This window comes from Gasterosteus aculeatus, chromosome 7 (genome assembly GCF_964276395.1).
Source record: "Gasterosteus aculeatus chromosome 7, fGasAcu3.hap1.1, whole genome shotgun sequence".
NCBI lineage: Eukaryota > Metazoa > Chordata > Actinopteri > Perciformes > Gasterosteidae > Gasterosteus > Gasterosteus aculeatus.
The window spans coordinates 20,071,716-20,096,560 of NC_135694.1; the positions used below are offsets into that span (position 1 = coordinate 20,071,716).

Consider the following 24,845-nt stretch of genomic DNA (forward strand, 5'->3'; position numbering starts at 1 on the left):
CTGGTCTGAATCTTGTATCTCCCCTAGTTATTTTTTCATAATCAAACCAGGAAAAGGTAGCAGGCTTTCATTTCAGAAAATTCAAGGGAGAAATGTTGCCGACATTTGTTGCCAAATAACATTAATTCTGTTTGTAACTTGGGCATCTCAAAATAAGTGGTTGTATGAAGCAAAACAACAAAAAACAGTTCAGTTCAGAAATACGTATTGCATCATGTCAATATCAGTAGTCAGAACCATGTAAGAGTGTTTGTCCGTCCATGTAGTGTTTTTTTCTGGCAGAAAAGCCCCCACACCCTGGGGAGCGTTCCAGCCCAGTACTCCCGCTGAGTGTCGGGTTTTGTTTCCATGACAACAATATCTTGACAACACATCGCAACTGTAACCACTTTTTGTATGATGGAATAAATTCGATCCCTTGATTGTAATGATCTATTTCGGCTAAACTACATGTTTTTGGGATGGGTTTTTTTCACCATAGGCAACAACTGGAGGCCTCACTGACTTTGGGCATCAGTGACGACACCAGCGCCTCTCTGAAAGGCATTTAGCTGAAAGCCCTGCTGTGCCTGACAGAGCATAGCTGTGGACACTTGCTCTGGTTGGATTTTATGTGGCAAGGTTTTAGATAATACATATTTTTATATTACATCATCATATTTTCAGCTAGTGTGCATGCTGAGTTCGGCTCCAACTCAAAACTGTGTTGCCTCCCTTTTGTTTGGCAAGCGGTCAACAATATTTGTAACAACTGTGACGTTTTTTTTAATTACATGCTCCTCCATTAATTCCACTCATTCTATTAACGTTTCAAATAAATGTCCAATGTGTTCTCTCTCATTAAAATAATTACCACAGTGCACTAAAAAAAAAAAAATCCAGACAGAAGATTTATCCAGCATTGTGGTTCCTCAGTTTGTTGGCTGCCTGTAACTTGGGGGATTTAATTGATGATTGTCTGGCTGAGTGACTTCTCCAATTCACTTAGCACAGTCAAACAGAGGGGGCTCATCTTGTTCTTCAGTTCTGTACTAATGAACACCCTTGCATCCGCCGCCCTTTCACCAACAGCTCCTATCAACACATCACTGTTTATGTCTTTCTGTCCCTTCTTAATAGTTTGTGGGAGCTGTTCTAATTCTATCAACATCCACTCGCTCTGGTGATTAGTGCCAGTCCACTGGTGGCCTGGAGGTCGCACAGTTAGGTTGGCTTTGCTCTCAAGTACTGCTCAGCTGGAGCGTCTGACTGGATGGTGGTTGCATGGTGGTTGGCTATTTGTGATGTGCACATTGACAGCAAAAAACGGTTGAATATTAAAAATACATTCTTGGGTGTGAGAAACAAGGGACATGCTGCCACAGTAGTACAAAACACAAATATATAAGACTGTCTAATAATAAAAAGTCATGGCAAGTCATAGAGAAATGGCTGATGTTATCATTTGTGTCAAATTTTCAGCCAACAGTACAGGAAATAGAATTTCAACAAGAGTGAGAATACTCCAGATTGGTTCTGGGTGTCGGAAGTGCACGGTCTGGCCTTGGATTAAATTTGCTAATCTCCTTGGTCTTATTTTTGGATTTCTTATTTCCAGCCAGAGAGAAAAATGTAGGGTGTTGGGCTTGTTCTGCTGCTGTCAACTAAATCGAAAAACTGTTGTACTGATGTTTTGTATGTTTCTCCAATGTTCTTTCCCCACCAGTCGGGTCATGTGAGCGCCCCCCAAATTGCTGTGAGGACACCCCTCCCAAGCTCATAGTGATCAGCACCCCCCCTCTCCTGTGACCCATGGTTTGTTTCTAGGTGCATTGAGAGCCAGTTAGCAATGGACTTTCAAAATAATAATAATAAGTTATGAGGTATATTATTTGTTTTGAAAAGGCTGCCGGATGTAGATTTTTGGCATATCTACATCATTTACAAATGTCAAGCTTTGCTCAACAGCTGAAGTGCTTGGCATTACATAACAATGACTGAATATTGCCCCTTCAAACTTGATTCAGACTCAAGCTCATAAAATACATAACGTACCACCAAAATTGAGCTTGTGCAGCACAAATGCAACCAGGGGAGCGGCACCCCACATGTTTGCTACATGTTCTGAGCCCCTGGTTGAGATACAATGCTACAGACCGTTAGACAATTTGAGGGTGTGTGTGGACTCCAAGAAAACACACCCTTTTGAGCTAGACTTCACCATCCCCACAGCACTTTCATCTACCCGCTTGCTTCCCCCCCGCAGCATTTCATGACAACTTTGGCTCCAGCAATTCTGGCATTATCCCGCAGCCCTAGAAGGAGCCATATAAATATGCATCCCCGCAGACACGTTGTTCTGCATTACACAAAGAAGACTAGAAGCCATCCTGGACATGCTGTATTTTTATGAAGTAGTTCCAGAAAAAACACATTAATCATTATTAACCTATTCTGCACAAGAAGAGATGATTATTGTCTGTTCTTTTGACTCAAGAGAGACTTCATTTGTGGGTAAGACATCAGGATGGGGCTTTTACGTCTAGGAAGCGAGCATCTAAATCTATGTAGTTAGAAAAGACAACCATGCAAGGGGTCTTTAAATGTGACTGCTAAATTGCAAAGCCTACACAGTCATTATGTTGCCATCCCACTTTAAAGCACACATCCCAATCAGGCAATTGAAAATCCCACCGTAATCAAACAGCAGGTACCTAATACTGAATGTACATTAGAAATGGAGATTTAGGTCCATAGTTGGTCTTCCATAGTTGTATATATAAATGCTGATGGTACATTGTTACGGTACCTCTTTTTTCAAATTCAACAACAGAAGGGAAAAAATGATTAGTCAATAAGAATTGGTACTCCTACACTTACAATGGATGTGACAATTAACTCGGAAAAGAAATTCAGAATGCCTGTTTGTGCCGTAAAATACAAATGAGCTTCATTTTTCTTAAGGAGAACCACAAAATCCCCACAAAATCCCTCTGACACAGTCATTGTGTTCATAAAGCCGGCTTCTATTTAGTCAACGGAATCTGTGGAGCGGCTATAACATTATAACGACAGTTTTGGGTCTCTGGTTTCTTTATGAAGAAGAGTTAGTACCCATCTTAAAATACAAACGTGCTGTTTGAGATGTGCAATGTAAATGTGACAGTGATGTAGATTCACATTGTAGTGAGACAACGATACTGTTACAGCAGCTAGATGAAGGGGGTATTCAACAAAATATCGCACTGTCTCATGGTTTACGTGAAAGCCAATGCTCTTTCCTCACGCACACACACATTTCTATTTTCCCAAGCTCTCCTTGAGCATTAGTATTTCCAGGACAGTTCACCGCTATTGATTTGAGAGAAAGGAAAAGAAACATCACCGGTAAAAGAAGGCAATAGAAACATAATTGTCTAATGTGGAAAAGGCAATAAGACAAAGAGAGGATGTGGTGCTCAAAACGACACACAGATCCCAGATCATGCCTCGACTGAATCGCTATAAGGTTCAGGCTTCTTATCGCAGTCTTTTCCTCTTTCTTTTTTTCGCCTTCTATTTTCATAATTTACCCATAAAGCCAAACACAGAGCGAAAGACAAATCTGCAGAAGCCCCGATCGCAACACAAAACCCATCATTCTGTAGCGGAGAGGCCCTTCTTATCCTCAGGTGCAAAAACTGCTCCATATAAAACAGACAGGTCAAATGTTTTAAAAATTGAAAATCAAATTGCAATAACATTTCTGCCTGGAATTCCCTACTTCCTGTGTGTGTACAACACTTCTATGAGAGTGAGAAACAGAGGCCACGAGAGACATTGTGGATGTTCGTGTGTGTGTGCACGGTGCATGTATATTTGTGTGCGCGTCTGAGTGTTTGTGCATCTTGTTCATGGCAAGAAATCAGCTCAGTTTAGCACATAATGGAAATGCGAATAGCCCAGAGCGCTTCTCTCCCACACAGGGAGAGAACTGGCTGGGAGCTGGCTGCGTCTTTCCAAATCCAAACAGTGAGAGAGAGTTAGCTAGGTTAAAATCCTGCCCCCTTTCCTCTCCGTCCCTGGAGCAATTCACTGCTCTGCCCATACATTACTCCAACAGGTCATCCAAACAGGTCTCACCAGCAGTCTGAAAACATAATCGCGAGGATATGCGCGGACCTGTTATGCACACGGGTAAGCACGCACACACACACACACTCACGCTTGTAGGTGGAAAAGTGACGTTGCTCGTGTTGTGACGGACGGCGTTTTATATTTGGGTCTCTCAGCTCATCAGCCCCAACAGGTTATGCTTAATTTAACCAAAACTCTACCTTTTTCAGACGAACATGAACACCTTTCTCATGTTCACGTACCCCACGGAAGGTTACCGACCTCAATGCATACTGCCACGCTATATTCCCATTGTGTTGTCATGCAAAGCTGAGATTGCTTTGACCAGGGCAGCAACTTTGTGCCGAGAGGAGTAGGATGGAATCTCTGACTTACATGCTACTTCTAGAGATGCGTTCCGGCTTACGGCCTTCCCCACGTAGTTTCGTGCCACACACACATAGCTGCCGTCGTCGGGCTTGCTCCGGCGTCCGTGGATGATGCGCAGGAAGAAGAGGGAGCCGCTGGGCAGCAGCATTCGGTGCGAGCGGGGGTTGTCGCGGTCTGTCTCCACGCGCTCCCCATCTTTGTACCATTCCACCGTCGGGGTCGGCCGGCCCTCGGCCTTGCAGTTGAGAGTGGCTGGTTCCCCCTTAGACACGATGAGGTCAGAGGGGTGTTCCACAATACGGGGAGCAAAGTCCTCCTGGCGAAGACGAGACCCTAGAGGGGAAAAGACAGTGAAAGTCCCATTAAATAAATAGCTGTAATGATTATGTTCATGTCGATAAGGCATTGTAATTTTACTGCAGGAGCAACAGCAGTATGTTTGGGAAAAAAATAAGTTAACCTATGTAGAAAGCATGTCAAAGTGCAAAGTGCAGTGCAAGATCTGAAATATGGTGAATAAAATGTATCACCAAGCTTAAAATAGTAAATCAAAGAAAGTTAATATTATGATAAAACACAGAAATGTTTAGTCATATATCTGCTAAATACACACACATATATATATATATATATTATATATATATATATATATATATATATATATATATATAGATTTCCGGCTTCATAAACATTAGATGTACAAACATCTGTAAATTTAGTTGGTAAACTAATTATAATTTCATTACTCTGTGAAAGAAAGGTTGGTGTTGGTGCTCATATTTCCTGCGCTAGATGCAGTGTTACTACACTCAGGCTCTAATATTTACCTTCCCAGACAGGAGCTGGGGAGTCATTACGTCTCATTAGCTTTTTCATTAACACTTTCCATCAAACACTGACATCTTCAAACATGTTGCCTCAGCGGGTGTAGAACAGGGACTGCTACATTGGATCTTTGCATCACTGCAATGATGCGCAAAGTTTACATTTCCTCCTTAAAGGTTACATTGTTGTATTAAGATGAATAGTATTAAGCATTTTGAAAGACAACCTTCAGCAAATGTCATGACAGTGATTCTGACTGTGCTGATAAGAACAACATGCTAATCTGTGAAACAGTGACCCAGATAACAACCCTTACGCTGCAACATTCCTTCCATTCATTTGGCCAACACCTTCAATACTGTTTAATTCTACCTCTAAATGTGAGAGGAAAAACGTAGAAGCACTGTGCTTGTAGGCAGCATCAGATTTCTCATCTGTTTCATTAAATGTGAGGGCATTATAATATCTGTGGTGAAAGGACTTCTCTTTTTCCATCGTGTGCATGCAAACAAACCTAGAAAGGGATGTTGGTGTCGCTAAAACCGACCCTTTGGCTGGACATATGGTGAGAAAATTATTATTTTGAAATTTATCTAAATAAATAAACATCCCAGTAAAATGTCTCTTGTCTTTTTGCCTTTGATGTTGAGGAATCATACAAATTGAAGAAAGCAACTGGGATTATTAGCTGTTACACAGAAACAAAATATAGCTGCAAATATGAGTTAAATGGATGTAACTGTCTATAATGTTAAGTGGTTTGTTGATAGAAAGCATTACATTAGCTGTCGTCAACACATACACACACCATGTTGATGCATTACGTTCTTTATATGCGTTTAAAGACCTATACGTCTGTCCAAGTAACAATCAAGCAGATCCACCAAAACGCAAATACACACAGTCTGTGGGATACTGACTTCTTGTAATTGGTTGTCCCATTAGCCCGTCTTCACTGTGGCTAATGTATGGTTTGACTTGTGCCGTCAGACAACACCATAGGAATTAGATAATTGATAACTTTATTAGATAATTAGATAACTCTCGCTGGCCCAGTGGTGGGTACCGTCATCTAACAGCAAGAAGTTTCTGTGGGGTCCTGTCAGACTATCTGCTTTATGATGGACTGGAAACCAACCACAGGGTTTGCCTGCTTCCTGCGCAATGCATGCTCCGGCACTTATATTTGTTTCTATGTTACTCCTTTTAAATAAATCATTGACTTTGAATAGCTGAGTAGTCTTGTATTAATAACATTTGATGTTTTAAATTAAATCATGTTTTAAAGTAAAATTTGTTGGAATGGTGACAGTCAGAAAGCCCAAATTGTGTTTTAGCCTACGACTGCTTGAACCTGTTAAACTCAAGCTCTTGGTGCACCCTTTCTTTCAGAGTCTGTTTATTGGGGATCTGTCCATGGTGCTGAAGCTGAATCCCAAGGTCTGGCAGGAAAAACCAGGCAGGGACACGTCGGGGCTTGTAAGCAGGGACGCCTCTAATAAAAGTCCCTTTGATGGCACATCTGTCCACCAGTCGACTTCAGAAGATCTCCGTTTATAACCAAAAGATTAATTTGATGGCCAAGCGCGCAGCACATGTCTTTCATGTTCTTTATCACGGAAAGATGAAGTTTGACATGTCGTAAACACAAAACCCAGCGCAAGCTCAGCAAACTCAAAATCAACAGATGTGTGCAATGTAAACTGTAATGTGCACACACTGCACACTTTGGTCTCTCTAATAGATCACAGATTACATATTTCCAAAGGCATAGTCAATCAGACACCAACAACTTTGATTACTTGTGCTTCCTTGATTTTAACTACTTAATTGGAAAGGCTGAAATCTGTTTATCACATAAATATGCGAATAACATCACATGCTACAGTAGCGTAGCTGCTTTTTGGAGAAGCTTGTAATGTTTTTGTTAAGACTGTAAGAAATGGGGAATATACTTTTTTCAAATTTATATCAACACTTATCAGCGACTATCAAATTAAAATCAAAGCTTCAGAAAAAATAATACTGTTACAATAAACAGCCTAAAATGTGTCCAAACAAATCGGCAAAGGTGCAATGCGTTGGCTTTACAATGCACAGATGGCTGCATTAAATAAACTGGCAACATAGCAGTTCCAGTTTCCTGAAACCATCCAAATCACACACCTGAAATTCATCTACTCCACTGACACAGATTTATGTTAGATGGGCACAGGGGACCAAAAAGTAGCCTACAAAACACTTTTCCTGTCAAGGAGCTTGGATATGTCTATTAGATGAAGATAAACATACTACATGCAGTCAGTCAATGCAGACACAGACAGTCACGGGGTGAATATACAATATACAGAATGAGTAAGCATCTCCTCTATGGCACATTAGCCATTTCAGCTGTTGGACATCCTTTCAAGCTATCTGCCTGGGCAGCCTTTTGCATCACAGGTCACACAGAATATGACCCGGGATAAACCCGCCACAGCAAACTGTGAGCACAGTTTGATAAATGATGTGTTTGCATCACTTTTGAAAGGAGTGTACAAGTTGCATCTAACACCCAGGGAGATGAATTGATCCAAACAAAATTGAATAAGGATTTTTTTTTCTCTTCCATAATGCAAAAAGTTTACAGCACACTTGCGATAGTAGCCTACACGCCGTTTTTAAGCTGTCAAAGAGCAACACACGTGTTCAATTAACGCTGCCCTTATGAATAAATGACGAAGTTTCGTCTGCATGAGCCATTTAAACACTTGGCCTGCCACGCAATCTTAATCAACACCGAATGAAGCAACTATGATATGGCACAATGGCGCATTTATGATTCCAAACGATCATTTATAGGAACAACAAGATAACTGCAAACCATGTGGGATACAATACTCGGTATCTTCTTGGTGCACTTACAGCGACAAGAACGTGGATCAAATTGTAGACCCACGAGGGTCGTCCAGGAGGTAAACGTGAGGGAAGACATAACCCCACCAATAACATGTGTAAAGGGACGTAAACATAAACTTACCGTTGGTTTGGGTGTACAGAAGTCCACAGAGAAACAAATACTGTAGAGGACCCATTCTGGCATATTGGCCCCCGCGAGCTTATCGGCGCATGAATTTCTCCTCAAGCGAAATAAACAGTAACAGTGGCGTTTTTTCCAATTGTGCGACGTTGAGACAAGTAACTGTTTAAAGTTGGTGAACTCAAATAAAAAAAAACCCGCCGAATGAGTTATTTCAGCCGCTGAAAGAAGCTGCTCACGCGTCCATTCTTCCTCCCGCGCAGCGCGCCAGTGAACGCGGTGGTCCGTCGGCTCTCCGACACGTTGGGAATTTCTGCAGTCGCCAAAAAAAAAAAAAAATACAATACAATACAATCATCACCGACGCCCAAAGACACTCCGGTGGCTGACGGTTCCCCGGTCCGACCGCATGCTTCTGGCACTTTACCTAGCGGGGTACCGACGACCAAAGGGGAAACGCGTGCGTCCCCGCGCGGGACAAGTTGAGGAGAGGAGAGGGGTGGAGATGCGATTCGGTGAGAAGTGAGGAGCTGCGCGGTGCAGCAGAGCAGCAGCAGCAGCATCACCATCAGCAGCAGCAGCAGCAGCCCCTCCTCTCCCCTGCGCTGCCCTGGGAGAAACTAACGGCCAGATAGATCAAACACAATAGGGCCTGAACACCAAACTCAGCAGCACTTATTGTTCTGGAAAATGAGATGCTGATAGTGATGCTCATTAGTTGTTGTTTTCTTTATAGCGCCCTGTTCTTTTCTGGGAGGACAATTTAAGACAAACACCTCAGAAATTTACACACATGCGGCCGGTTCAATTTGTTTTTTCTTCATTTGATTTTTGCAATCCTTAGTTAATTGTATTTAATTGCTCGTGTACTCCATAAAACTAATTAAATGTCCTTTCTTCTCCTCTGCTATTCGCATTTTGTAATCAACCTCTGCACAGTTTGTTCTTATAGGTTTACTTTTCCACACTTAAATCAGGGCCATCAAAAAAACATGATCTAAACTAATGCTCTGGAACGCAATATTGCAACTGTAACTTAACACGTTTGTCTTTGAAGCCATTTCCTTTGTCCAACAAAAGAATATCGCACGGCTATTCATCTTTTCGATGCTTTTTTTGTTTTTCATTTTAACCTCTAACCCTTGCAAAGCACCATCAAGTCAAACACAATATGTTGAATCACATAACTTAAGCCCCCTTACAGTTTTATCAAGTAGCATTCTCGGTCCCTGTTCATGGTTGAAAAAGCTTTCACAAAAAGGTGTATATGTCTGTAAAAAAAAGGCCCTTAACGCACAAAGCCTGAGGTGCTTATTCTGATCAATATTGTCAATAGAAATATAAATGCAGTGGCTAGCTGTGAGAAGAGAATGAGATGGGCTGAATCAGGTGTTATTGATCCTGAGCGTAAAATCAAACCATTTTTAGCATTGTGTTCACAGCAGCGTGTTTTTGATGACAATGGCTAAAGTGAGCGCATGAAGGGGGTGTAAAGTGTAAACATTCATTTTAATTAGACAGATATCATCCATCAGAGAGTGGTCAATAGTGTTTTACTGTCAGATTGTTCTCATGGCAGCTCAGCCCAGTTCATCGTGCTGTTAAAGCTCAATCACATCTTATGTTCGATTCAATAAGAGAAAAACTGAGGGTGAGTATACATATATATGTTCCCTTTTTGGAATAAAAGAAACAAATAAGGAAAATGAAACTTGTCAATGCAGGTGAGAACATATGTAACTTGTTACAGAGCTTTTCAGATTTCATGCAGAGAGTAACCTTAACATATTGCGCAATATTGTCCTGTCTTTCAAAGGTGCAGGCAGATAATAAATAGGCTTTTGAAGAAATTAATAACCTCACAAAATCCATCAAGGTGAATTTTAATGATCTGAGAAGGAAACTTCAAGAACACGTTAGTGCTAATTGTACTAAATGACCTAACCCACAGTGATGCTGCATTGCCTCATGAGCACTTACTGTTAAAAAAATGTGGCTATCTGTCAGGGGTGTGAGGGAAGGCAGGACTCAAACGCAGACTTGTCGAAAACAAAAAGACTTTAATAGTCCAAAGGCCAAAAACACAAGATCCAGGGGAAAAACAGCAGGCAGGAAACTCCGCGACGAAAGACAAGGACATGCGTGGCAAAAGACAATGACGCGACAAGTGACACAGGAGACACACTGCTTAAATACACAAGGGAGGTGCAGGTGATTGGACACAGGTGGAAACTATTAGACGAACACAGGGGATGACGAGACAAGGCAGGAAGTGAAGTTACCCGGGGACACGAGTGGCAGAAAACTACAAAATAAGACAGGAAGTGAACCACACCGTGACAGTACCCCCCCCTTAAGGGCCGAATTCCAGACGGCCAACACTAGAGCGAACAAGGGGTGGGTGGGGAGGGAAACCATAGACGTTGGTCGGACCACCCTGGAAACTCTGGCGGGCGGCCTGGCGGGCGGCCAGACGAGCGGGGAGCCTCTGGGGGTCGGCCCGGCGGGCGGTCACCAATCCGGCTCCGGAGCGGCGACTGCAGGGCACGGAACGTCTCTAGAATGGCAGACTCTGAGACACGGGAAACGTCTGGGGTAGTCGTCGTCGGCAGCTCGGGGACACGGGAAACGTCCGGGGTAGTAGTCTGCGTCGTCGGCAGCTCGGGGACACGGAACACCTCCGTAGTCTGCTCAGGCTCGGGGACACGGAACACCTCCGTAGTCTGCTCAGGCTCGGGGACACGGAACACCTCCGTAGTCTGCTCAGGCTCGGGGACACGGAACACCTCCGTAGTCTGCTCAGGCTCGGGGACACGGAACACCTCCGTAGTCTGCTCAGGCTGGGGGACACGGAACACCTCCGTAGTCTGCTCAGGCTGGGGGACACGGAACACCTCCGTAGTCTGCTCAGGCTGGGGGACACGGAACACCTCCGTAGTCTGCTCAGGCTCGGGGACACGGAACACCTCCGTAGTCTGCTCAGGCTCGGGGACACGGAACACCTCCGTAGTCTGCTCAGGCTCGGGGACACGGAACACCTCCGTAGTCTGCTCAGGCTCGGGGACACGGAACACCTCCGCAGTCTGCTCCGGCTCGGGGACACGGAACACCTCCGCAGTCTGCTCCGGCTCGGGGACACGGAACACCTCCGCAGTCTGCTCCAGCTCGGGGACACGGAACACCTCCGCAGTCTGCTCCAGCTCGGGGACACGGAACACCTCCGCAGTCTGCTCCAGCTCGGGGACACGGAACACCTCCGCAGTCTGCTCCAGCTCGGGGACACGGAACACCTCCGCAGTCTGCTCCAGCTCGGGGACACGGAACAACTCCGCAGTCTGCTCCAGCTCGGGGACACGGAACAACTCCGCAGTCTGCTCCAGCTCGGGGACACGGAACAACTCCGCAGTCTGCTCCAGCTCGGGGACACGGAACAACTCCGCAGTCTGCTCCAGCTCGGGGACACGGAACAACTCCGCAGTCTGCGGCGGCTCAGCCCCCCCCATAACCCACCCCGTAGCCCCCCCCTCAAGGGCCGGATCCCAGACGGCCCTCAAATCACCAACGGGAGGGTGGGAGAGGACCATGGGATGGGAGGGAGGGAGCCTGAGTCTCGGAGCGGGGACTGGGGGCGTCGGGGTCATGAGTCTCGGAGCGGGGACTGGTCGGGTCGGGGGCATGGAGCGTGGGGCCGGTACTGGTCGGGTCGGGGGCATGGAGCGTGGGGCCGGTACTGGTCGGGTCGGGGGCATGGAGCGTGGGGCCGGTACTGGTCGGGTCGGGGGCATGGGTGAGAGTCGGGGCGGCCCAGCGGGAACGGGAGATCGCTGCGGCGGCCCAGCGGGAACGGGAGATCGCTGCGGCGGCCCAGCGGGAACGGGAGATCGCTGCGGCGGCCCAGCGGGAACGGGAGATCGCTGCGGCGGCCCAGCGGGAACGGGAGATCGCTGCGGCGGCCCAGCGGGAACGGGAGATCGCTGCGGCGGCCCAGCGGGAACGGGAGATCGCTGCGGCGGCCCAGCGGGAACGGGAGATCGCTGCGGCGGCCCAGCGGGAACGGGAGATCGCTGCGGCGGCCCAGCGGGAACGGGAGATCGCTGCGGCGGCCCAGCGGGAACGGGAGATCGCTGCGGCGGCCCAGCGGGAACGGGAGATCGCTGCGGCGGCCCAGCGGGAACGGGAGATCGCTGCGGCGGCCCAGCGGGAACGGGAGATCGCTGCGGCGGCCCAGCGGGAACGGGAGATCGCTGCGGCGGCCCAGCGGGAACGGGAGATCGCTGCGGCGGCCCAGCGGGAACGGGAGATCGCTGCGGCGGCCCAGCGGGAACGGGAGATCGCTGCGGCGGCCCAGCGGGAACGGGAGATCGCTGCGGCGGCCCAGCGGGAACGGGAGATCGCTTCTTCCGCTTGCTCCTCCTAGGGTTAAGGAGGTCCCGGAGCTCGAGGCAGGCGAGCTGATAGCTCCTGGGACCAAAAACACAGTCTGTTTTCCGCTGCCAGAAGGGACTCCTTACGTCCAGGTAGTCCGGACCATAGTCTGGCAGCGGGTCTGCTGAGCCCTTTTTTGGTCGCGTCATTCTGTCAGGGGTGTGAGGGAAGGCAGGACTCAAACGCAGACTTGTCGAAAACAAAAAGACTTTAATAGTCCAAAGGCCAAAAACACAAGATCCAGGGGAAAAACAGCAGGCAGGAAACTCCGCGACGAAAGACAAGGACATGCGTGGCAAAAGACAATGACGCGACAAGTGACACAGGAGACACACTGCTTAAATACACAAGGGAGGTGCAGGTGATTGGACACAGGTGGAAACTATTAGACGAACACAGGGGATGACGAGACAAGGCAGGAAGTGAAGTTACCCGGGGACACGAGTGGCAGAAAACTACAAAATAAGACAGGAAGTGAACCACACCGTGACACTATCAATCTCATATCTCTTTTACACTGACAACTGCTAACGTCAGTGTTTAAATGCAAGAGACATTAAAACACTCAGTCTAGATTGTGGGAAATGCAACAATGAATGTATATCATCCTGCAACACAGTTAAGTTACAGACATTAAGTCTGAGTTCAATCCATTTTCTGCGTGTACTTTCATGCCATGTTCATGCATGTTGGTGTGCCCGCGCTGGCACTGATAACAGTGAAGCACCCAACCTCCAGTCAGGTGAAAAGAAGAGCATGTACATTTATTGAGGGAGTCGATTTGATGTTTATCTTTAAGGTTGGATAAGGTAAGACAGGAAGCGAAAAGACTCACATCTCTCATCGCACGGCAGAGACGGCCATGTTTCCAGGCAACGTGGGACTTTGCTGCCTTTCTCACACAAACCAAATTCAAAAGGGCTTCGGACTCTCATCAATCTACCTCTCTCTCACTCGATTGATCACACATAGGAGACGGTGTCAAGGTCACAAGTTTTGTCCGGCCCATTACCTACTCATAACCATGTTTGTCCAAGCCGGGAGTGTTGGAGGTAGCAGATGGTGTGTGTGTGTCTGTGTGTGCGTGTGTCTCTATGTGTGCCCGTGACAGTGTTTTCAACACAAGGCAAGCTCAGCGTTAGTGAGAGTAGACAGAGAGGACATGTGTCCTGACCACAAAGTCCAAAGCTTTACAAGGGACAAAGCTGTGTCTTACAACTTAGGGTGTTGTGTCTCGTGGATGCCTCTATAAGTGCCTTAAAATATGAACACCAATGTTTTGAGTATGTTCATGCTATGTACAACGGAGAAATGACGATTCAGTAAACTGTATTTGTGATAGAGCCTTTTTCAATGGCCTTACATCCAGCAAACCCATCGATCTTTGAAGTGCCATGGACTTGTCCCTAAACTTTAAGAAATAGGCTTTTTCTTTTATTATGCTTTAAATATTGGAAAGAAAACCATAAATACAAAAGGAAGAAGAAAATATCTACATTATTCCACTGTATCAATTATTGGAAGTGGAAAGTGTCCAAAGACCAATACTTACATGTATACACTCACACAGACATTCAAAATAGTAGATCAAATGCATTTTATTCAGTAGCAACAATCCCATCGAGGCATACTGGTTGCAGCTCATCATTTTTGATTTCCGATCACTAGGGGACTCTCACTCTCAATTGGCACAATATGATGAATAAAGTTATATTTGCATTGACCACTAAACTCCATACAAGATCAACTATATTGTGATGTAGTGAACAAATCCATTGCATTTAGCTTCGGTTACTGCGGTTAGTTTCAAGCATCTCCTTCTGTTTTTCACAAATTACTAAGATAATATATGGCGTTCCTTTCATGGCTCCCGGGGAATCTGCAAGGCGAGGAGGTCAGGAGCTAAAGACAGCGAGACAATGCAAGACTGATCATCCCAGATGGGGATTCGCTCCTTGAAGAGTCCTGACACAGCTCCCTTCAGTAAACTCTGAAATAAGCCATGAAAATTGATGATCACATTACAGACTGTTGCACTTAGACAGTGTGACTCTAGCACTGGAAAACTTTGTACAGGAGTCCGTCAATAAGTACAAGATAGATACAATACCTGTCTGCAGCTGCAAGAGAAGTTGCTGCATCAAAGGATGGACCAGTTTTCCACAGTATCTGGTAGATGTCTTTAGATGGTATACTGGCCTGATTAATGCTAGACTGGAGAAGGACACCTTGTTAGCAGACATGAGCAGGACGGTGATTTTAGTCGAGGCCTGCAGGGAAAAAGACAAAAGGAAACAATTGACGTTTAAAGTTTAAACATTTTATCTTGATGCCACACACACACACGCAGGTTTGCAAGATTAAGAGACGGCCAAATTTAGCCACATGCGTTAATGGAATATTTATTTACAATAACTGACAGTATATAGTTAAATTATTACCCATGTTTCTTTTTTTCTGTCTTGCCATTGCGTGGATCTGTTGGGTTTGTTTTTTTTCCCCGTTCTGTATCGAGGCCATTCTCTAAATCTTAAACTCTACGACGCCTCTCTGGTAACTTTTGAAGTAATGTCCGGAGCACTCTTGAAATCTGAGCTAGACATCACAAGATGTCTCTTCTCAGGAGATGCAGTTTTCTCTCTCTCGAATGTGTAAGTGTTTTCAAGGCATTACTATCACTTTGTTCTCTTGCACTGGACACAGCGCTTCCTCTGTATACCTTCACGCTCCACGAAACGCCATTGAACTCCTGACATACCTTGCTAGAGTGGCAAGAGATGGGCCCAGTGCTACCATCTCCATTTAAATGCTTTCAAGGTGAAAAAGGGCCCATTCAGCTTCTTGAAGTGGAAGCAGGACATTGGGGGACACTAGTGAGGTATGTCTCTTGCGATATAGACACATAGGAGAAAGAAAGGGTTCTTTCTTTTCAGTTTAATCAGGCGCAAGAACATTTACAGCATTTATTTTTTCCTCCGGATGAGCACAGGAAACAGAAATAGGGGAAATAGGGGAAATGCCAAGAGAAATACAAGGGAGGGACCCAAGGAGGCACTGTACTCTTAACATTTTCAAAATAACAGATAATAGTCTTCTCCCATGCGTGTAAACATTGGATTTCCATAGAAATACCCTCTTGCTGTGCCTCAAACGGGTAGTCATGGGTGAGAATTATGTAGCACCTCTTAATCATGTTTGATGATTCTAAAGTGGTTAAAAAATAAACGAAACAGAAAAACAGGCAATATGTTGGAGACTGTGTCAGTGATGGTAATTTAATACTTTAAATAATTTAATAATCGTATTGATCTGACAAAAGGCTACAGGCCTGATGCCATTTTTGAATTACTTTCCTTTATTTCTTTATATCTACCTGCGTCATATACGTTCTAAAGTCACTTGTGCATTAGAAGTGTTATGCAAACCATTATTCATATGGTCAAGTATTGTTCATTTGAATAATGGGTTAAAGAATATTATCCATCATTAATTTTCCACATTCATACAAAACTAAATTCATTGATGATAATTAAATTGAGTGATGATTATAATTTGTAAATCCTTATTAGTACGGTAAGCCAATTCAAGTTGATGTTTTTTTTAACACATCCTAATGGCGTAGCTCGGAAAAGGGAATCCTAAATAATATAGTGTAGCTTTAATACATAAGCAGAACAGAGCACAATGTAATTTAAAGACGTCTCTCATTTTAAATTGGTGCAGGACTCTACATGGCATCGGTCTTCATAGTCACAGTCTTGACAACATAATAACTTTAAGAACAATACACGCCAGAAACTCAATACGTACACCACAGGTTTCTCCACGATAACTGTCATGCGCTCACTTTACAGTATAGGATATGGTTAAATTTTGGAAGGCTCTTGCCGCATAAATTTGCATTTCTGTGAGGAAAATATATTCATTTTTGACAACAGTCAGGCTCAGGCAGCCCCAACTCTATTTTTGAGGATATGATTCTCTCCTGAATAAATGCTGGGCTGCTCCATTAGCGGGGTCCAATGATCCAAGCAGAAGAGTTCAGCTGTGTCAGGGTAAGAGGGACAGTGAATCTGCCCACTGATTTTGCGCATCACCACCAACTCGGTTTTCTGGTGAGTCTTCACGTGTGTCCCTCACCCTATGGTCATCGGGTCCTGGGCAGTGACCGTAAGAAGGAGATTGCGGATACGAGTGGCCGTGTGTTTACGGGCGGCACTCAGGGTGAGGGACTTAGTGATCCAAAAGGACTTTTGTACCATTGCTGCTCTTTCACATCGGCAGAAACTGCTTCACCAGTTTAGGGTGAACCGAGGCGGTGTCGCAGAATACTGCCGGGAATGTACTGACAACATTTGTCTTGGTAATACAAAGTGACTCTAATTGTTATCAATTTCTACTGGCAGTAAATAGCAGATCCTAGTGGTCCCGGTTCTGGTTGCCCCCCTAACCTATCTGCACAATGTGTAAAATAATGATGTATTGAGAAAAAGAGGGCTAAGGAGGATAATATAACCTGGAGATTGCATTTCCCGCTGGTGTTGGAACGCTGAAAGCTACAAGCTGAATGATTTTTTTTTTAAACTGCTGAACTCACAGAATAAGAAAGTACTGGCATGAAAATACAAAGTTAAAATCTATAATTACGATCCACACCCTTTGGATCCAGACCCTTGTTAAACAGTGAATATTTCTCAAAGAAAGCAGGCCGTAATGTATTGTACTTTTTGCAACTGATCAGTTCAGTCTGACACATGATTTAGATATTCAGTATTCTCAGACCGACATCCTTCACCCCCCCCCCCCCGTCCCTCCCTTGCTCCCTTCCCTCCATCGCCCACCCCCACCCCACAACATCTCTAAATAAATAAAGCTTTTTTGTCAGTCAAGTCTTCGAGATTTTTAGATGACCTTCTCCGACATGGTGCAAACACCCCGTCCCCTGCCTCCTCACTCCTCAAGCCCCCCCCCTCTCCACACACACACACACACACACACACACACACACACACACACACACATAAACACACATACACAACCCAGTTCATAAAGGACACGCCGGTTATGACTCTTCAAGTCTCTACCTGCATTCTCCCATCCGTCCTCTCTGACACCCTTCTCCCTGTAACTCCCTTCACCTCCCCACCCCCTTGAGTCCTCCAATCCCGGCCCCCACTCCTTCTATGACTCCTCCACTTTTTCTATGCTTATAGTATATATATATATATTTATATATAGTGATATCTTTGGGTAGTCTTAGCCAAACTTGCTTCTTAGGCAATACTGTTATTAGAGGAATATAGAGACGAGATGGAGCTTAGCACAGGTGAGTCGTGTGCGGAAAAATTCAATACTTCTGTTTCTCAACCCTGGAAAAAAACATTTTGTACTGCACGGCCAAGGACACAGTGTTTTACGGAGTTGCTGTCGGTGAGACAAATGGCAGCAGAAGTATACTCACATGAAGCCTTGTACATCTACCGCTCTAACATTACTCAAGACACAAACATCAACACAACATTAAGTCGAGTCATTTCTGATCACAACATCAGTCTTGACAATCCCGAATTATGTGGTTTCATCAGAATCAGGGTTGATATACACTGGTGATCACATAGTTGTGACATTGTTTCATTTACAGACTATTGGTATCGCATGAAAAATACCTATTAGTACAATTTAGCTGCTGGATATTGAAATCCAAGTGAATCGTAAATACCAGTAGCGTTTGGAAGAGAAGTATAACAACAAAGCCTTTTATCCATTTAAAAGAAAGTGTTGAAATAAAAAAGGAATAAGCTGTGAGTGTGACCAAACTGTAGTATTGTTTCTGTTGCAGGTTCCCAAACTCAATAAGTTCTCACTATTCACACCTGCTCAGTATCTGTAATTAACATCGGGCTCATTTTGCAGGATGAGATGTTCATGAAATAAAAATGACACCACTTGGGAAACAGCAGAGAGCAGAGATTTGAGTAGCTTTCAAAGGACAATAACCGCGTGGTTCATTTGGTGGACTTTTGGGATGCTTTTGCCTGTTTATCTGTACTACACACGTTTAACCAGCCTCATCTCATTTTCAACCGTTTATCCGGGGTTGGGTTTGGAGATATAATCTCTCCACCTAGACCTGGGTTTTCCCCCGGGGCCTCTTCCCAGCTGGCCGTGCCTGGAAAACCTCCAGAGTACGTCCTAGTCTCCGTTTCGTCCAATTATCTGATTTTTTTCTGTGGGGGATGTACATCAATGGGAATGAACAAGGAATGTGCTGATATGGCTTCAGGATGGTGGATTGTTGAAAACAGTTTTTTCGTCCAAAAATGATTAGTTGTGGCTAAATTGTGTAATAAACTTAATTTGACAGATCAGCGATTAGGCTTCGAAAGAAACGTATCTGTTGTTAGGCAAATACCAAACGCATCTCCTGATCTGTTCCTGGACTTAGTCAATGTTCTAACTTAAATTGTCATATCCATTAGTAAACTTAGCGACAGTGATGCCCTCAGGTTTCACTGCAGTATATCAGTCAAACTATTAGTTCCTGAACTATGAAGGAATGCACGAAGTGGATGGCAGAGGCAGCGTCTACGGCTGGCTTTAGTGATAGAGAACGTTGTCAAGTATTGTTAATGTAACATGCCATGCCTAATACTGTAGACAAGATTAAATATTGGCTGAGTGAAGTCCTTTGAGAGCCTATTACCAACTCTAGACTGTTGATTTGTATGATGAGTGATATTTTTGGCTACGCTTGTGAGAAATGATGATAATATGAGCAGGCGGATGGATTATTCTTGCGTCTGTCGTTAGGCCTTATTTTGTTTTGCTTTTATAAGCTACCTGAAGATAAAATAAATCTCAGTGGCTGTAATTAAATACATTGTTTAACTCTTTTCAAAACACGATAAATACTCGACTCTAATAATTGACTACGTTAAGTAGACAATGTATTAACAATATATATTACACTATATATTACTTAATCCTCAGTTTTAAAAATGGTTAAAGAGTAAATCAATTCATTTCAACCTACTTCTAACGTACTATTTACGTACTATTAACACAACCAAGTCTTCTAACCATAGTTAGAAACCACCCTGCGTTGTACGTGATTGGACAATAATCTGTTTCGCTTGCAGTCTTCATTGTCTGTAGGAAAATAACGTATTTGCTTTGCGGTGTAACTTATGAATTCAAACAGTGGAGGCCACTACTACAAGACCGCTGCACAAGTAGTACTTCATATCCACCTCCATGAGCTTGCTGCATTAAAGAGGCCTTCTTTGAAGGGAGAGTAGATGAAAATGTGCTAAAGGATATTGTAAGGAGCTGAGGGGCAGAGTGGTGGAGGGGAGATACATTCGGAAGGCGGGCCACCTAAACGAGCGTCACAAATCAAACTCATCAATCAGGTGTGCCAGGAGACACACCTGGACCTCATGTCGTCAAGGGGCTACATAAGGAAGATGAGAAGACAGTTTGGGAGAGGACTTTGGTAAACCGGATAGCGGCCCCGGGCGCTGAAAGTTATGTTTAGAGTTTGTTGGCTGTGGGAATTACTGGAGTGATTTATTTTGTTTCTTGGACTGATTGATTAAAATGTCTCCGAAGACACCCTCTGCCTCTTGACTGCTGCGCTGCCATTCATTCACTATCCTCCGTGCCACCCTGTTACAATATATTCTTTAAATTTGGACAGGATTTAACTCCTTACAATTTGCCAGTGCTGAAATTGTCCCTCAAACACTGTCTGATGACTTGTTGAAAGAGTAAACTCTGGGAATGGATTATTGCAAATGTCATTTTTCTTTCTAGCCGCTATCATGGGCGTTTCAAGTCTCATTTCGGAGTTGAGTTTTTGGTAAGGAAAAATAGATCTTAAGTTTTTTTTAGAAACATTTCACATGAGCAGTTGATATGTGCTTTGAGGCTGGCTCTTGCATTTTACACATGCATCCTTCCAGTACCTGTTTAAAACCTTCACGGTGAACATTAATGTCCATACGAGAAATTGTTTTCAATATTAAATAGACATGATAAAACACCCAGTTGAGTGCAGGTCTCTTTTCAAACGATCGAAACGTTTGGCCTATATTCTGCTCCATACTCCACCAGGTGTGTGAGGAGAAACCTTCTTAAAAAACCCTCCACACAAATAACAAAATCAAACTCACCCATTTGTCTACCCGCACTGCAACAGTTGAGTAGCAAAAACATACTCAGCACCATGTGATGGATAGTTCAAAGACAACACACTGTCCAAAACTCCAAAAGTGACCGCACTTTGCTGTGTTATCACAAACCACTCCCAACCAGGGGCGGTTGAGTAGGGAGTCAATGGTAGTATAACACAGGAAATAAATGCAGCCATGATTGGAAGGGTAAAGTATTATGCACTTTACTGCAGTGGAACGCAAGACAAATGTGAGCTCACTCACAGATGTGCACACGCGACTGATCTTATTGTCCTTCTGGCAGATACAACAGAATGCCAGATGCAATTCTTATTTAGCCCAGGTAGGAGATTAGTTTAGATTTCCTTTTGCTTCCCCCATCAACATCGTCAACGCCGGACTTTGTCTAACAACCCTCTTAACCATCGGGGAGGAACACACTCAGCTCAGAACTCAATAGCTTGATAACGTTCTTGTCTTGGGAGACACAGAACCAACTAAAGCCCATTAAGCAAAGAGCTTCAGTCTTACAAACCTGAGAACAGGCAACTGGACGTTCCCCTGTGCGCAGATTACAAGGTATCAATCTCGTGGATTTAATTCTCTAAATCCCTGCCTGAAATGTTGACCTATTGGTTTTGTGGGTTTTTTTTTCCCTAGGACGCGGTTGCGAATGCAACAATGCTTCTGTACTCAAACCCGGGATAGGTAAGGCAATGTTGGCAAAGAGGCCAGATGAGCTCCGGTGGTTCCCTTGGCATATTATTGATCGGGGAAGGATGGCAAGTGCCAAATTTGACCCTGAAAACTAACCATAAGCAGTTTAATCTCATGGGTTTAAGTGTTTGTTTTGAACTCAACACACGGTACAAAACAGCACTCTTATTCTTGTTTTTTGTCTTGCACAACTTGAAAAAACTGCTTGCTGCATCGCTGTGCTTTGCTGCATGTTTCACGAGGTTTGACTTGAGCCTTTGAATAGGCTATAGGTGGCTAAAACTAAAATCCATCAAATTGAAAATTGAGACCAAATCATTTTGGTTTTGCATTTTCCAGAGCATTGTTCTGTTCGTTCATGTAGATTTATGTCGTTATAGTACGAGGCATCTAAGCAAAAAGCTGCTTTGTCTCATCAGCGTTTCGAAATGGCAGAGAACAATCTAAATATATATATCTATTTTTTTTGGGTTGGGCATATTTATCTATATATATATATATATATATATATATATATATATTGAAGTGATAGCTGTTAATATATTACCATTAAATGTTTGTCAGCCCTTTTCAAGTGGCAAGAAGGAGATGACTCCTGTGCTTCCAAAACTAGTCCTACAGCATGTTTAACTCCGATCAATGGTCAACACATGGTCAAATTGATGTTCCTCATTAGGTACCTGAATTCACGTCTTAATGTGTGTAACCAAGCTAAAAAGATCACTTTATCATTTAGTTAGTCATTTAGTTCTGTGAGTCAAACTGACCCACTCTGTCGTTGATGTATGAGGATGTGCTGGTTCACAACTATTCCACCTACTCGGGATGCGACATGAACGGGAAGCGTCTACATGCTCTTTCCAATCAGGCTCCTTTTACTACACATTAAGTGCTCGACTTAAGCTCCTGGTAGCAGCCAGGATGTGTTTCAACAGCGCTCCTCTCAGTCTGCCTGACCGAGTATACGTGAAGACACAACTAAGCCCGACTGTGTGTTTATCTCCCTGGAAGCATGTTTGTGTGGAGCACGGAGGATTTTAGGAGGTAATCAAAGAGAATGGGCCGCAGCTGTGGTGGCTGAGGCAGCTGTTGGAGTACTTATTTTAAATATTTGTGTTCAGCTTCAGAGCCAATCACGTTTCCTACCAGTGTGCATCTAGATTTCCAAAAGTGACATATTTGTAATAAGGAATAACGTATTTTTCTGTCAGGCCAGTTGTGTATATGACTGTAAATGAGTTAGTGATCAGTAGCTGCGTTTAACGCACAGAATAGCACTTGCTGTTTATCCAACCTATGCCACAAGCATCTGCCACTGCTGTTTTATCTTCATTCCAATGAAGCAATTAACAAAGACAGCGAACGGTCTGTACTACACTGCTGCCCCCTACTTATCGGCTGTGGTAAACAAAAGTCATTTTTCTCCATTTTCTCAAAAGCAAAAACATTTGCTTCCTCTACCACCTGAATGTTCACTAAGTTGTACAAAATAGTTTGCAGACTTTGTTTGCAGTTTTTAAATATGCAGTATATCAGACTTTTGACGTTTCCATGAAAAACATCTATTATACCACAAATATTGTTCAAAAGTGGGAATGATGGAAGCAGTCTCCAGCAGCGTTTTTTATTCTTTGTTGTAGTTTTGGGTGTCAAACAGAAAGGAGAAAAGCTGATACATAGAATTCAATAGATGGCACTCAAGACAACAAAGATACAAAGGAATATTTCAAATGCATTTGCATTAATTCCCAGGAGATGCCACTCACTGCTCACCTAGCTGAAGCCTATTCATAGATTATTCAGAAAAAAAGAAGATGATGTGCTTCTCACATACATAAAATGTTGCCATATCTTCAGGAACAAGAGGTATTCTCACCTGCTTTCACCTTTTAATGGTGGAATATTCTACGGAGAAAATCTGCAATTATTCTTATGTTGGCAGCTCAAAATTTTTTATTCGGATGAAATACAATTTATTGCACCTCCGGGTGGACGTTAAGAAGGAAAACGTTGTTTGAAGAGGATACATGGTCCACAATCAATACAATCGACTTGCCTAAAAAAAAAAACCACACACCATGCTATGGTGTTAACATGCAACTCAAAGATCTGTGTGTGTGTGGGGCGAGGTGGGGCGGAGAGGTGGGGGGGGCTTAAGAAGTCCACTGGAAATGATCAATGCACATGGTATAGCATCAAAGGTAAATAGATGGATGGCAAACAGAGGGAACGGGGGTAGTGTGCTGAATCTACACAGCAGCCAATACTAATAAGGGACATCTAAGCCGTTAGTGGGGCTTAACGCAGCTTACAGATGAAGAGAGTCTCAGTTTGGCTGCAGTGATTTATATATTTAAAAAAAAAAAGAATTCTTCATATACACTGTATGTAAGACAGATTGAAAGAATATCCAGCTCTGTTGAAATGCATCCTCTGCTGCCTGCAACTTAAGTTGAGCACTTAATACGTAGTAAAAGGAGCTTAATTGGAAAAGGAGATATAGACACGTTCATTCTTTGCCGGTGTGTGTTTGAACAATGTTAACATTAATGCAAGTGTATCATCCATATCCAGACATGTCTTTGTGAAATTTCACAATTTTTTCTCTGGGTTATTATATATAAATACATATTTGAATTCAGATGGAAGCTGGTCCTGAATAACACACATTTCAGAAAAAATCTGCAGATGGGCAATCTACTTTTTAAATAAATCCAACCAAAGTGACAAGTTCACACCTTCCATTTAGTTCTCATGTGCTGATTTTACAGTGTTCGTTATCAATGGCCCCATCACTGTCCTGTATGGTGTGCCTTAGTGACGTTGCTTTCATCTGCTTACCTTGTGGTCACCAGTTCATTCGGCACTCAGACTGATGCTAGTCATCTAAAAACATTTTTACCCCAAATTTAAAAAGAAAGTGGGACATGCATATTCAACCTAATCCTGTAATGGAATGATGCCATGTAAACAAACTGCAATGCAAAAGGCAAATGAGCACATTCTTAATCTCTCTCATTCAACCCAAAGCTAAAAAAACGAGGTATTTTACATTTTCAAAATTAATAGTCGGCTCAAATTTGATTTTTGCATGTTTTTTTTCCTCATACTTCATCACTTCTGGCTGTGTCTTAATTGGCACTCCTTTATCTAATAACAGCTGGTTACATCTTTCGTATCAGTTTGGTTTGCAGCATTTTGTCATATCGTCTCAGCCAATG

General features: G+C 43.7%; 1 protein-coding gene across 1 annotated transcript in view; it reads right to left on the reverse strand.

The window, feature by feature from the left end:
* LOC120822509 (roundabout homolog 2) overlaps positions 1-8,890 on the reverse strand; it is a 68,438-nt gene extending 59,548 nt beyond the window's left edge. Inside the window, exons 1-2 of the mRNA XM_040182268.2 lie at positions 8,309-8,890; positions 4,471-4,797 (exon numbers count right to left, since the gene is read on the reverse strand). Coding sequence (XP_040038202.2) covers positions 4,471-4,797; positions 8,309-8,363 — 382 coding nt within the window. The 5' untranslated portion in view covers positions 8,364-8,890. The remainder of the gene's footprint in view (positions 1-4,470; positions 4,798-8,308) is intronic.
* Positions 8,891-24,845: the final 15,955 nt, after the last annotated feature.